This window comes from Chroicocephalus ridibundus, chromosome 7, assembly GCF_963924245.1.
Source record: "Chroicocephalus ridibundus chromosome 7, bChrRid1.1, whole genome shotgun sequence".
Classification (NCBI taxonomy): Eukaryota; Metazoa; Chordata; class Aves; order Charadriiformes; family Laridae; genus Chroicocephalus; species Chroicocephalus ridibundus.
In genome coordinates, this window is record NC_086290.1 from 53,487,141 (window position 1) to 53,501,556 (window position 14,416).

A 14,416-nucleotide genomic window follows, 5' to 3' on the forward strand; every position below is an offset into this window, starting at 1 on the left:
TCAGAGCAGAGCAGTAAAAAGACTGCTGGGGATTGTCTGGATTAGCTCTCCCTTACAGAAAGCACAGGTTCAGTAACCTTCAGACTGGGTATTTTTTAATGCACTATAAAAGATAGGTCCCTATTCTTCCATTGCTTTAATTTTCCTCTGCAATGGAGATAATTTTAAAGGTCCTGAAAGGCAGCAAGTAATTCTGTGCACTTACAGCCCCATGTAAAATGTCGGTAAATGACTCCTCAGGAGGAACAGAAATTATTTCTTGCCATTTCCAAGCAAGGCTGCTGAAGATCGCTTTGGCAGGTTGCTGCCTGCGCTCCTGCCTCCCTGGGTGCGGCAGTGCCTTGTCCAGGTCCAGTGGCACACGGTGGAGCAGCTCAAGGACCAGAACACAGGGGAGAGCCCTGGAAAGGCCCCAGGGTTAACCCTGCAAAACAGCACCATCAGTCCCTGCAGCTTCCCACAGCCAGGGCTGAGCTTGCCCAGCACCCACCGCGCTCACGGTCCGCGCGCAGACCTGCTTGGGCTGCTGCTGGCGACTCGTGTGCCTCCGCGGGGAGAGGGTGCATGGCCTGTCAGGGATGGATCCAACAAGGTGCTGAGACCCTGACAGCTGCAAGTCCCCAGGTCTGATGGTAACACTGACCTCTGGCACGAACCTACAGCCACAGGCATCGCAGCAGGTTTCAGCATCAGCCGGGGAAGGCAATGAAGGCAAGTGGGACACTTTGGAAGGTCAGCATCACCATGAGCTACTCCATGACAAAGGTGTCCTGTAGAAGGTTTTGGGACACATCCCAGGGGCAGCACACCACGCTGGGACACAGACATTCCCACTAGCACCTGGGCCACGTGGTGCCAGTTGGCAGGATCACGGGACTCTGGTTCATTGCTGCAGGCAGGGAAGGACGTTCCCAGTCCTACGCAAAAACCCAGCAGGGACCGGAGCCAGCACACAGGCAGGAGATCTTCCTTCCTCGGGAACTCCACAGATGTGGTTGAGTTCAACAAGACTAGGAGTAAGGAACAAGCACAACTTTTCTTTCTTGCAACTGGTCCCTGCTTCATCATGGTTTTTTTTCACCTAAAATCTACAGCAATTAATATTTCTTCATTTTGGAGACACAGCGCCAGCCCCTGGCAAGCTCCGGAGCAGGGAGCTGCTTCTTCACGAGGCTGGCTGATGGATGCTCATCAGCTCTTCTGTCTTCTCCAGGAGGAGTGTTCAGAGGAACACTTATCTGCTCAGAACAGTTCAGAGATGCAATTATGTTTTACAGCACTAAATGGTCCCTGATGTCAGCAGCAATTAGACTTTCAGCAATTTCAATTTAGAGATGGCCTTCAAATATCTCCCTCTCTCTCCCTTTAATGAAATACAGTATTGCAATTAACAACCCCCCAAAATTGCCTTCAGTGTTAAATACAAAGAGGAAAGATCTGGGAACCCCTTGGGTTTGAGCGCGTTGGAGCGAGGGGTGTCGGTGAAGGGATGAGGATGGCAGAGCCGCCGCGGGGCAGGGAGGCTGCCTCCTCCAGCTGGGCATCATCTCTCCTCCTGCACGCTGGGACCAGGGGAAGGTGAAGGGCTGGGCAGGCTGCTGGGGAGAGAGGGAGCCAGGCAGACGGAAGGTTGCTCGTTAACCAGCAGCCGCGCGGTTCCTTCATTAACAGAGATGCTGGAGGCCACAGCCCATATGCTCCCTCCATCGCTGCTGGCGGAGGGATGCCTGGGCAGACCCTGCTCACCATCATGGACTGGCCTCACCAGGTGCCCCACATTTGTCTCCAGGATTTCAGGGTGTCCCTGGGAACGAGCATCTCCAGGGGCTGAGGGCTCCTCGACTCTGAGGAGGGCCAGAAGCACCCGATGCGTGGCCTCCACCCGGACCACTGACAGGGCGGCCAGCAGAAGAGGGCGAGAGCTCCCTGCAAGCCAGCACCTTTCCGATACCCAGGTATCCTGCAGGACAGGAGCTAATCCAAAGTCACCTTGGTTAACACCTCGTGTCTCCTTTGGGAGGGCTGCAAGCTCCCCAGTGCCCTTAAACCTTGGGTCCGACACTGCCCGGTACCTATACACATTTCTTTGGCGTAGGCAGCTTGGGTTGTGGTGTGGTTGGCAAAACCATGCTCCGGGCTCTGCCGACATCAGCTGTGGTTTGTTTAGTTTCCTGAGTGAAAAATACTTCTTTTGGCCTTATCTGGATTGAAAAGACGATTCAAAGGTTATAAATAGCAGTGGCAGCATATGCTAAGGAGCTGCGTTTCAGAAGTAAATATCCTCATCATTTCAATGCACATTTCCCCTTGCCGTCTCTCCCGCCTCCTCCTGTCTGGCCAAAAGCATTGCCAGGTGACTTGCAAACCCTGCACCCCTTAAGACCTTCATTCTTCTTTACGCCTTTAAGCAGCCAGTAATTAATATCTGCATGACGGCTTTGCCTGCCTAATTATCTTCTTTGCTCAAAATAAGAGTCTTCCTAAATAACTTCTGTGGCGTTGCTTGCAGCAGGCGTCACGAGCAGCCGTTCACCAGGACAGGCCTCTCAGCTGTAGTTTGAAGAAGTTGTTTTTATGCTGCTGCAGCTTGGGAGCTCATGAGCCTGCTCCTCCCATGAATAAAGCTGGGAATACTATGAAACTGGGTGGGTTTGTACATACATAAACAGCCCTGGAGCACTGGCAGGAACAGTATGGGGCAGCTCTTCCAGGAACGCCAGCTCCCACTGCAACCCTCTGCTTTCGGGCTGCCTCCCCACGCGAAAACCCAGAGCCAAACCCGTACAGAGGAGGGAGGAAATTCCAGCGCCAGCCGCTGCCTCGCTCCAAAGCCAAACAGCAGCTCAGGGGAACGGAGCATTTCTTCAAGGGCTAGAAACTTGCTTGCACATTACAGAAGAGGATGACCGCTCCCTCCAGTGCTGTCCCCTGGCGAGAGCAGCCACAGCAGCGCTCCTTCAGAGGGACCATGTTTTTCTACCTCTGTGATGCTTGTGCAGAGATTTCAGAGACCTCAGAGACCTTTAAAAATCTGTCAGGTACAAATTCACGCTGGTGCTGTGGAGGGGAAAGCGCAGCCACTCGAGGGGCATCGATATGCTTAGAATCAGGGGAGATGGAAGGCAAGACCTAGCTCCTCGCAGGTGGCACATTGCCACCTAGCTGGCATTTGCTTATTTTTCTTGCAAACCAAGCTCCCTTGGCAGCGTGCCGCAGGACTGGGTGGGAAGCATCCCTGGTGGCTGGGGACCCCTGGGGCCTGGGCACTGCTGCTGTCACCGGGCACCAGCCAGGGGAACCAAAGATGAGGTGAGAACCGGGCGTCTGGAGGCAGTAGGGGTGAATATCCTCCTTCTCAGCCCCAAATCACAGCAGATGCTAGCGCTGGTCCAACACCACCAAACCACCCTTCTGCAGGGTTTGCACCAAACACGCATTTCCCCACCTCTCTCACCTCATTCCCCCTCCTCAGCAGCTCCATTGGAGACAAACCCACTGCGGGAAGAGTTCCACTCTGTACGGCCTAGGCTCCTGTCCCAGAGTGTCCCTGCAGGGTGAGGACAGAGGAGGCATAGGGCAGTGACGAGTCTCCCTCCTAAGGGCCTCCCAAAAGCCCTAGGATGGCAAAGGGTGCTGACCACGACCCTGTAAATTCTCACAGCAGCGCTGCGGGTGGGTCTGATGGGAAAGGCTGGCTCTGTGCGATTCCCAGTGCTCCCAGGGTCAGCCCTGACATCTCCTCCATTATCTGCTCTGTCAGCTCCCCGGCCCTGCCTGCTCCCTGCTACTCGCTGCATTCAACAGGCTGCTTACAGCTGCCCTGCAGGGACCACGCTTGTTTTCCTTGGCGCCTCCACAGCTCCCCTGAGCACTGCGCTCCCTGGCTCCGCAGGGCTGCAGTGCGGTACCCTGAACCACTGGCCTCAGCCCCGTGTGCCCCAGACACATCAACTCAAGCCTCTGCATCAGCCTCGCAGGGACCGGTGCCATCTGCCTGTGGCAGTGGGTCCCCTCCCACCCTACTGCAGCTCAGCCGGGTCCCTGCCCATCTCTGGAGGGATCACACCTGCCTCTTGCAGCCCTGGGATTCTTGGTTTTCCGAAGCACCAAATACATCCATGCGCCCGCGCGCGCACACACACACACATCCCCCTGCTCCCTGTGGATGCCAAACCGCTGGATCAGGCCACCCTGCTTGGATGGGAGCAGACGCTGATGCTTTTCCCAGGGCTGCCCTGCTCTGGGGCTGCCCACATCCCAGGGAGAAGCCGTCTGGAGGAGAGGAGCTCCTGCCAGCTCCACAGGCACCTCCCAGGATTGCTGGTGGGGTCAGGAACACCACTCAGCAAAGGATTAAGAATTACGGTGCAGGGAGCCAGCCCAGGCGAGCTGCAGCAGGGTAGCTCCGGTCCAGCCCCTGCCCCATGACACCCTGCCGTGCTGTGGTGGCTGAGGAACGTGGCCCCATCACTCATCAGCCTGGTGCCACTGGAAACCCAAAAACACCAGGCTGGAGAAGTAGCCCTGGGCAGGAACGAGTGTAGGGGAAACCCAGCCAAATGCTGCATTTCCCCAGGCAGGGGCAGCTCTGCTCCTCTCACCCGGCCAGCCAGCACCATCACTTCAGTGTTGGAGGAGGGAAACCCACAGGCAGGTGGGACAAATGGGAAGGAGCCGTCCTCTCCTCCTCCTCCCGACAAATCCTGCCATTGCAAAAATCCCTCTCCCTGCACCTCTCCAGGGACTGTGCTGGGAGCATCTTTGGGGAGCAAGGCAAAACGTGCTTCTGCCCAGCAAGTCCTTGATTTGTAGGTTCTGCACCCAGATTCCACCACCACTGTCCTGAGAGACCTTAGTGAACTCCCTGAACCCCCTGTGTCACCAGAGGGAAGTGACACCACCTAACCCCCGATGCTGCGCTGCCATACAGACTAAGGTTCCCCAGGGGAAATTTAGTGCAGGTGACTAATGCAGCAGCCCTGAATCACCCACCAGGGACGTGGGGGAGCTGAAAGACACTCCCCAGCGTAGCCAATGGCTCAAGTCAGGCTGCACAAATCCTCTCCCAGCTCCTTGCCTGGGAAATGGGGCCAGCAAGCCCTCATGTGGCTTTGCGACCTGGCTGCTAAACATGGAGGAGTGACAGTCTCATCCTGCACATTTATGCCAACCACTGCCCTGAGAGCGGCTGGGGCCATCCCGTCCTGTCCCCAGAGGTGTGACAGCAGCAGTCCCACCTCCCTGCTCTGCTCCTGACACTGCTGTGCCTTTGCCAGCAGAGAACCCACCACATCTGGCAAAACAGCCTCAGCAGTTTGCCTGACACCTGTTACTCTGCAAGGAACACTCTTCCTAACACCAGCCGGGGAGAGACAAACACCCGCTGGCCCCCGGCACCAAGCTGAGCCGCTTCCAGCATCACTGCCGGGGCTAAATGGAGAAGGCAGAGCCCCGGGCAATTTCCCCACGAGTCACCTGGTGAAAGCACCGTGCCCCACAGCCCCAAGCACTTCAGCTCCCACACACACCTCTGCCCCTGAAGCCCAGTTGCTCCCATTTCTATTGTTGGGATGAGCAAAGATGATCTAATAATTAGAGCAGCAAATAACCCAAATCCAGTTAAAGTCACTGTTAACTGCCCAGCTGGGACAAACACAGCTTAGCGGAGATGTTCTCCCCGGGAGCGCAGCAGCTCTCATTTCCTCCAAAGAGTGTGACCCCAACACCGGGACGGGAAGGGAGGGAGCACCAATTTGGGGGTTGCATGCAGAGCCCCAGCCTCTCCCTGCGCTGTAGCTGGTGGTCAGCAGGCGGAGGGGGGCACAGGGTTGGCCGTGCTTCTTTGCAGCAAGCACAGCCCTTCAGGGAGCTCTCCCTGGGGTCACACTCCAGAGTCTGGCATAGCTGGCAGCATCCCAGGCCAGCCCAGCGCCCCGCAGCGAGGGAGCGATGCTGAGGCAGGGCTGTGACATTTTGCACAGGGAAAGCCACCGCCTGCCCGGCGCTGGGCCGTAAACAGCTCAGCGTTGTGGGAGCTCAGCCTCCCCCTTCCCCCAGGATGAGCACGCAGCACCACTCCGCAGCACTGACTCCCTTCCTTGGCATCTACCGCCTTCAAACTTTGTGCTCAGCCCCTCGCAGGATCTGGCCCCTAAAGGCTGGGCTGAATCGAGACCTTGGGTTTTAACCGACCTCAAGGAAAGCAACCTTATCCCAGCCACTGTGGCTGGTAGAGCCAGACAGCAGCTGCTTTGCAGCCTGCAAGCTCCACTGAGCTGGGTGGGAAGGACGTTTTGGGTGAGGAGGGGTTAAACCTCACTGCAAACACCTGCATCTACCAGATCAGCCTTCTGTTCAGAAGCCCCCCACTCCTGGTCTCAGCCTCATACCTCGTAAGGGGCTTTGTCTGCAGCTGGAGGGTGAGGAATGACAAGCCAGAGTTTGCCAAGGGAGAAGGCAGAGATTTCCCGGGCGGATGTCATTCTGAACAAATCTCCCCGATGTGGAGCTGGGCGATGCTGGAGCGTATCGCCAGCTAATCAGCAGGGTGGCTGGAGCAGGCTGCACCACCGAGACGGATTAACCGAAGGGTCTGAGCCCAGCTGGCAGCCTTCGGAGGCAAGGAGCCGAGCAGGGAGGAGGTAGAGAAGTGTATTAACTGCAATGGCAAAGCACAGCAACTGGTGGCTCTTGGGAGACTTCCCTAGTTTGGGTTCAGCAGCCAGCCTGGCTGCAGCAGGGACACTCCCAGGGCCTCCCTCCACCCAGGGGCAGCGCCGGAGCGGTGCTGTGACAGCCTCCCCGGCTAGAGCCGAGGGCTTGTCACTGCTGCAATGTAATCCCAGGGATGGACAGCATGTCCGGCAGCCGGGAAGGGCACACAGCTTGAGCAGCAAGATGGGGGACCAGTCCCAAGACCCACCCTTGCCCTCAGCACCCGTCAAACTCCCACAGAAACTTAGGAACTCACTGCAGTCGTCGGACTCGTAGCCCTCAGGGTCCACCACCTCCTCAGGTGCTTGGCACTTGGCTGGCTGCTCAGTGGGTGTCGTGCCATACGCCCCGAAAAGCTGGTCCACGTCCTCATCCTCTTCACGGGGGGCCTCGGCAGGGCTGACGGAGGGCTGGCTGACGGCAGAGCGCAGGGTGCTGCTGCGGCCGACGGCGGCGGGGAGCCCACGGGGGAAGCGGGGGAAGTAGTCGGAGATCTGCTTGATGGGTTTGATGGGGCCAGGGCAGACGTCAATAGCCATGTGCTCCTGGATACTTATGGTCATTTTCTCTCCTTTTCGGAGTGTCATGCATGCGGCTGTCGGTGCCAAGCCCCCCCGGAGAAGCCTGGACCGTGCGTGAGGGAGCCGTGAAGTTTCTGCCGGGGGAAGCTGAGACAGGCGAGGTGGGAGGCTCCGGCGGGCACCTTATGTGGTTCTCGCGCCCTGAGCCTCAGACGCCGCACGCATGCTGCTGCCGCCAGCTCTGGCTCTCGCACAGCCCCTGATCCTGCCAGCGCTGCCTGTGAATAAGTGAGCGAGACGGAGAGACGGATAAGAGGCAGGGGGTGGGCTCTCGGGTGATGTCACCAGCTAGCAACAAAGCAGTACCCAGCAGCGGAGGAATGAGGGCTGTGGCCGCCCTGGCCACACGGCCACCAGCGTGGGCAGCCAGCCCCCCACCCCTTCCCCAGCAAAGCCCTGCCATGCCCGGGGGGAGCAAAGCAGAAGTTGGGTCAAAGCCCACCTCCCCGCACCCGTTCACCCCATCTCCCTGCCAAAGCGGGCTGAGTCCCCGCCAGACCCCTCCGGAGGGGGGAAGGTCACTGCACGGGGTCAGGAGCCACTGTCCTGTTGTGTCGCATCCTCTGAGAGCTGCAGAGAGGGAAGCAGGGCTGCCCCAGCCCCCGGGCACAGCGGCAGCCCCCATGCCCTCCCGGCTCGCTGCGGGGCCGTGCCAGGGATGTGCTCTGCTGCATACTGAGCAGGGGCACAGGTGGCACGCTGCCTGATCCCAGCTCCAGCCACACCACTGCTTGCAGGGGCAGCCCAGATTGGGTGCCCTGCTGCCGTAGCTGGCCCCAGCCCGCAGCAATGCCCCCTCCGGAGCTCAGCACCAGCCGGGCAGGCTGGGCGAGCTGCCCGCAGCCTCTGGCACGGGGAAGGCACCAGGGACTGAAGCAACACATGGCACTTGCTCGCAGCCCGGCCAGCACAGCCTCTCCCAGCCGGCTTGTGGCTGCTGGCACAGAGCATCACAGAGGAGCGAGCAATGGGCTGGGGCAGGGCCCACAGCCAGCATGGCCATGCTCAGCACTCCGCCAGCAACCTTTCTGGGCAGGGACGGGGCCCTGTCACCAGCTGGGAAGGGGACAGGCTCCCTGCAGCCTGACACGGGGTCCCTGGTAAGTTTTGAGCTGTGGTTCGCTCATGGACTTGGTCCCAAACTGGTGTTTTTACCTAATCCCCTCCTGTGTTAACATCAATAACTCTGTGGTGTCACAAGCTACTGGAAGTGGACTTTTGAGGAAGGAGTGTCAGAAGACAAGTACTGTGAGAACATGATACAAAATGCTGCAGAGAAACACCCTGCCCAGGAAAACGTGTCTGAAATATTTTGTAAGGGCAACTACCCCAGGGCAGACTTTCTGCTGGCTCAGGTATGGTGGGTCCGGCATGAAGCTGGGACACACTGTGTGCACTGGTCACCCACCACCATGTCAAGCCCATCACTGCCAGTACCACCAGGTAACCTGACAACACACAGATCCCGTGCACAGATCCTGCAGGCTGGCACGCAGATGTCTATTAAAAATAAAGCTCTATTCTTTGGAGAATTTTCCCCAAACCCAGCAATATGACACACAACCTTTTTGTCTAACAAAGAATTCAGTTTTCATTCAGATTTTGGTAAATGTTAATGAACGACCCTGACTCATAACAGACTGACACTAGGCAAACTACCCTAATTTACTCCTTGCCGGGAAGCAAACATTTCTCTCCTGAAGCATCCAAACTTGTCATCGCTCTGTACCTAGATGTGATGCACACGGATGCTCTAATGACCTGGGAGAAGAAGAGACCGCGCAGCCGCTCCTTCCTCCCTCTGTTGTTTTTTCGCTTCGAAGTGGCTCCCGCCTATCGCGCAGGGGTGATCCGTGCTGCTCTGCCAGGAGACAAACTGCTCTCTCCCAGCAAAGTCCAACAGCAGATCCAGCCTAAGACACTTTAACCCCCTTCCCACATGCAAGGACTCCTAGCATTTTAATTCAGATGGAGATGCCACCTGCTTCGCATTCGTGTGGTTGAAGCTGAAAACTTCGCGGGTGGCAAGACAAGGGTGGGAATGTCATGGGAGGCATAAAGAGCTGCCTCCGGCTTTGGAGCAGCCTGGATGTGCTCATCCACACAGGCTCCATCTTTGGGTGCAGCATCCAGGATGCAGTGTGGACTCAGACAGAACGAAGCAAAAATTGGGCCTGATGCCCAGAAAATAGCAGCAATTCCCTCTAAGAAAGGGCAAATAAATAAATAAATAAAATTAAGTTACGTATGAGAGCCTAATGTCATTATTGCCATTACAAAAGCATGATTATTTCAAACGTTTCCTCAAAAAGCATAAGAGCCAAATAGACAAGGATTATTTCACAGGTCAGAAAATCAAGGCTCTGGGAATTAAGGTGAGCCCCCTGAGCTTTGCATCCTCCCCAAAAGCTGCCCCACATCGCTGACATCCCACAGCCGGGATCAAGGCCCAGCAGGACCGACGGGAGATGCCAACAGGAGATGCTCAGCTTACCCAGGGATGCAGAGTGCAACTGATGACACAAGCAAGGGTGCACCGGGGGACCAGATTAATGGAACAGCAGAAACAGAGCTGAAGCAGGCACACCTCCCTGCTGTCAGGGCAGGACTGGCCCCCAAGGGAGGAGACCCTGTCCCTAAACCTTACAGAATGAAAGAAACAAAAACAAGACTTACTGCTAATAGCCCAGATGGGACTTTCTAGTCTCTGACCGATCCCAAGCCTGCTGAAAGCAGCTGGAGCCTTTCCTTAGCTTTTAATGAGTCCCAAAGCAGCTTGGTTCTGAAAAATCACACTTTTCCTACCATCTTACACTGCCTGAATGTTTCCTCCTAGGCTGCACAGCCCAATATTTACCGAGGATTCCCGAACGTGGCTGGGGCTGGTTGCACAACCAGGCACCAAGTACTGGCATACATGACACACAACACGAAAGGTAAAAGGGACAAAAATAGAGAGTTGGGCTGGGAGACAAAAGCAGGGCTTGGAGATACAAAGCCAGTTTCCAGGTAAAGCTTTTAATTCCCACCGTCTGTCTAATGCCCTGGAATGTGACTTGATTTGATCCCTCGCTCTGCCGGGGTGATTCAGAGCTACTGCAGTGCCCACGCACGTGGCCTTCATTTCCCTGAAAGGGGGAACGCTGGCTTCCTCGCCAGCCCGGCAAGAGGGGTGACAGTTTAAACATCACATGGCTGCTTTCAGCAGCGGGACCAACAGCTCTGCCTGGCAGGTAGCAGAGCCGCTCTGTAGGGGGATACTCCATCCCTGGAGGAACGGAGGACATACTCTAAGAGAAGGTGAAGATGGCCGTCACAAAGTCAACATCAAAGCAGGAATGGGATGATGGAGAAGAGCACATTGCCCCTGTCAACAGCTGTGTTTCCTCTCCCTGGTGCATGCAAGTTGTGACAACATCCTGAGCTCAGCACACGTGACACTGCACTTCAGCAGCTTGTTCTGAGGTGCAACAGAGTGGTTCAGCTGCTCATATCAGATGAGGGCGTGGGCTAGTGTGCCAAAAGCATCCCATAATGAGAGCGGTGATGTAGAATGCAAGAGCCATCACACCAACTCGTCCGGGCTCAGAAAAGGATCCTGTCCCGGGACAGCTTAGACTTTAAATGTTGTCCTGAAGAAGGGGCGTGAGCAGAGACTTAAGCACATCCCCAACAAAGCCCATGCCACTAACTCACCCCATGCCCTGAGCAGAGCCTTGCAGAAGCCCAGCTGCCTTATGTGACCGGGGAGCCATCCTGCCAGTGCCGCGCAAACAGGCGAACAGAAGGAGCATTCCTACAGCAAACAAAAGAGTAGCAAGTAGATTAAACATGCATCCAAACATACAGGCTGTACTCAGGACACACTTCAACCAAATTTATTTCAAATGCTAAGCATCAAATTGTGGTGTCAGTTACTCCAGGTTTAAATCAAGAAGAACCAGGGCTGATTCCAGTTTAATCAATTCCTGTCCATATGAAAAGTACAGCAGCAGGATTGCACACCCCCATCTCTTACCAGAGATTCAATGACTGACCCACTGGTTCTTTATTTAATACTTTGTCATCTCAAACCCAAATGATTTCACAGAAACCCTCTGCTCTGCTGGGGCTGCTGGAGAAGACATGAGCCTGAAGAGTGCATGAAGGGCCGAAGCCAAATTAAAGCCTGTTTGGAGGAATCACCTCTACATCTCATGTACCCTTGAACTCAGGGGGACCCACTGCAGTTTGGGAGCAGGGAGGTTTGACGGTCACCCAGGGAGGTGACACAAGGCAGCACTAGCCTGCACAGCCCTAGCTTTCTTTTTGCTTTTTCCCAGCCGTTGTTAAGCCTGTGTTAAGCCACAGCAAGCGCCCACAGCCTCAGGCATGAGAGGGTGCCAGAAGGTAACGCCAGCTCAACCTGGCTGCAGGGGCAGGAACAGGGGAAGCCCACGCTGCCAGCCCAGCTCCCCCAACGCTGCTGGAAGAGACCCTTCCATCCCTTTGGGGTGACTCGGGACCTACATTGCCTTCAGTCCACCCTGATGGTAGGTATGAAACATATTTCTTTCTTTGTCAAATGAGCTTAGCTCCAGCATGGCTGTGCGCATGGGAAGGGGGTTAATTGAAAAGCAACATGTGCCTTGCTCCTTGGCTCACACAAGGCACTGTCTTCTGGCTGATGCACGGCTACCGGCAATGAGGCTGCTTCCCCTCAAAGACCTCAGCCCTCGATTGCTGGGTAGGCTTGGCTAAGCCCCTCGAGTGCCTTGCGGACCCTACCTGGTTAAACACCCTTTGCATTTGCTAAATAAAGCAATAATAATAATGATAACTAGGAAACTTGGCTAAATAATCCTAAGAGGCTTACTCCAGGCTGTGCCGATTAAGGCTCCCCAGCAATGCTGATATCCCAGAGCACCCTGGTCCCCACTGCTCCTCTGTGCGAATAATATCTGAGGTTATCTGTGCTCAAACAGGCCTTGCTAACAACCATCATTTGACCAGATTTAACCACCAATTACTAGCTGTGAACAAAATCACTGTGGTAAAATACAGCCCACACTCTATTACAAAGCAGACACAAACAAACCCTTTCAGAAAGCCAGGCAAAGGGCAAATGCCAGCAAGAGAGAGCCCTCTCCCCTCAAAATATTGCTTAAGGTTCCCAGACACCTTATGAAACACCCAACCTATGGCAAGGGGGGATGGCATCTTTCTTACCAGCACTTTGGTACCCACAGATGGACCTGCAAGGGAGCTTCCAAGAGGACGGGAGGAGGTAGGGAGGCATCTGCTCTGTGCATCTTCAGCACCATTCAGGATGGACCCAGAATAGCTAAACTTTCGGTAGCGGCTGATGTTTAATGTGTAGCATATGTTGCCATTTCGATGTGAATCCCAAAATAGTTGGTGTTTTGTTTTGTAATTTTAATGCATTGGGTTTTGAAGTCCTGTGAAATGTCTACCCTCCTGTTCGGGGAGGGAACATGCTGTGCGCGTGCACCCTGACATACCATTTCCAACACATGATGCACCTGCAAATCAACCAGAGTGGATAACCAGTTGCTGTAAATATTAGCTATAGGGAGCACATATTAAATACACACGAATTCACCAGCGGTGGATCTGTGTGCAGTGAGAAGGGGACGCTGCAGGAAAAGCCGACTGAATGGTGCACAAGGAGAAGGTGTGCTGTCCCTGAGCTTTAATGGCCCGCACGTGTCTCAACATGGAAGCTAAAGCCACGGGGCTGGGGAGCAGCTGGGCAGCCCTGCAGCGGTGCAAACATGGTCCTGCCCAAATCCAGGGTGAGAGCAAAGGCACCCCCAACCCACGCACCCATCTAACCTGTGCAGGCAATCCTGCATCCCCAGGAGCTGCTTTTGGGAGTCTTCCAATGGCAGAAGGGGAAGCACCGTGAATTCCCTGCATTGGCAGGCGGCAGCACCCAGCTCGCTCTGCTGGGTTAGAAACTTGGGATGACCTGGGTTCAGCCCTCAGAAGAAATGCAAGCCACGTTCTCCACTTTGGTACCGCCACTGCACCGCCCTGTCTTGCAGTCAGCATCTACCAGAGAAAGCAAAAACTGCAGGTGAGAGGGGCCAGGGCAGCCCTGGGCAAAGCAGGACCCCAAGCGCCGGCTGCCCTGAAACGTCCTCCTGCACAAACCCTTCCCCTAAATGCCTTTGCCCTGCTTCACCCTTGCTGACATCCCACGTCAGGGCACAGTGCTGTCCCGGGACAGTCCTCAGGGATGTTTTCTTAGGAATGAGCCTTTTTTGACTTTTTCTTCTTACTTCCCTCATGGTCCTTGGGTTCGCCCTAACTCCAGAACCTCAGCAGGGGTTTGCCATCACAATGCCAGGCAAAGCCACCTTTTTGTTATGCGCCTGTGAGCCAAATGCAGACCCAATCCCTTGCATTGAAGAGAGCGGAGAGTTCTGTGTAGCATCAACTCTTATTAGGCTAATTTTATCTGCTCTGAGTGTCTTTCCGAGCTGGAGTCAATGTCCTCTGAGATTATCCAGCTGACTTGTCTTAGTAGTTTTACCCTGCTTTTACCTCTTCCCTTCCTGAGTGCCTCCCAGCTGCAGGAGGATGACAACATCACTTCTCAAGACTTTCCAGGCAGCCTGGAGCAAAGCCTGATGTTTATTCTGCAGCAGCACCTCACCCTTACAGTGGCTGGGACATGCAGTGAGTGTTGGCCTGGGGAGCTGCACCTGGGCTGGGCACTACTGCCTCCGGCACACCCAGCCCTTCAGGCTCCACAAATGTCCAGCAGCAGAGTTAACATCAGCATTTAGGGCCTGGCCCCGTTGCCATGGAAATTGATAGACTTTCTGCTCACATTTTGGTGGGAGGAGGCATTTCAGGAGTCACCACTAGCTTCCAGAGTTAACACACACAAAGCCAAGCGAGGGCGGAAAGCAGCCAAGCTTCAGGGAGGACTGGTCCCACCCCACGCTCCGAGAACTTGGAGCTGGATGCAAGCAAAGGGAAAAGGCCACCGATAACCGGCAGCATCAAGACACTCCACAGCGAGCTCTGGGGATTCATGAAATAACATCTTGGTTTTGCAGAATTAAAGAGCAATTTGGCTGCATTAAGGGAGCATTATAGCTGCTCCTCTC

General features: G+C 55.4%; 1 protein-coding gene across 1 annotated transcript in view; it reads right to left on the minus strand.

Annotated features, from left to right (window-relative positions):
• Positions 1-13,002, minus strand: part of DOC2B (double C2 domain beta) — a 40,109-nt gene extending 27,107 nt beyond the window's left edge. The window contains exons 1-3 of the mRNA XM_063341527.1: positions 12,504-13,002; positions 10,992-11,091; positions 6,971-7,513 (exon numbers count right to left, since the gene is read on the minus strand). Coding sequence (XP_063197597.1) covers positions 6,971-7,301 — 331 coding nt within the window. The 5' untranslated portion in view covers positions 7,302-7,513; positions 10,992-11,091; positions 12,504-13,002. The remainder of the gene's footprint in view (positions 1-6,970; positions 7,514-10,991; positions 11,092-12,503) is intronic.
• Positions 13,003-14,416: the final 1,414 nt, after the last annotated feature.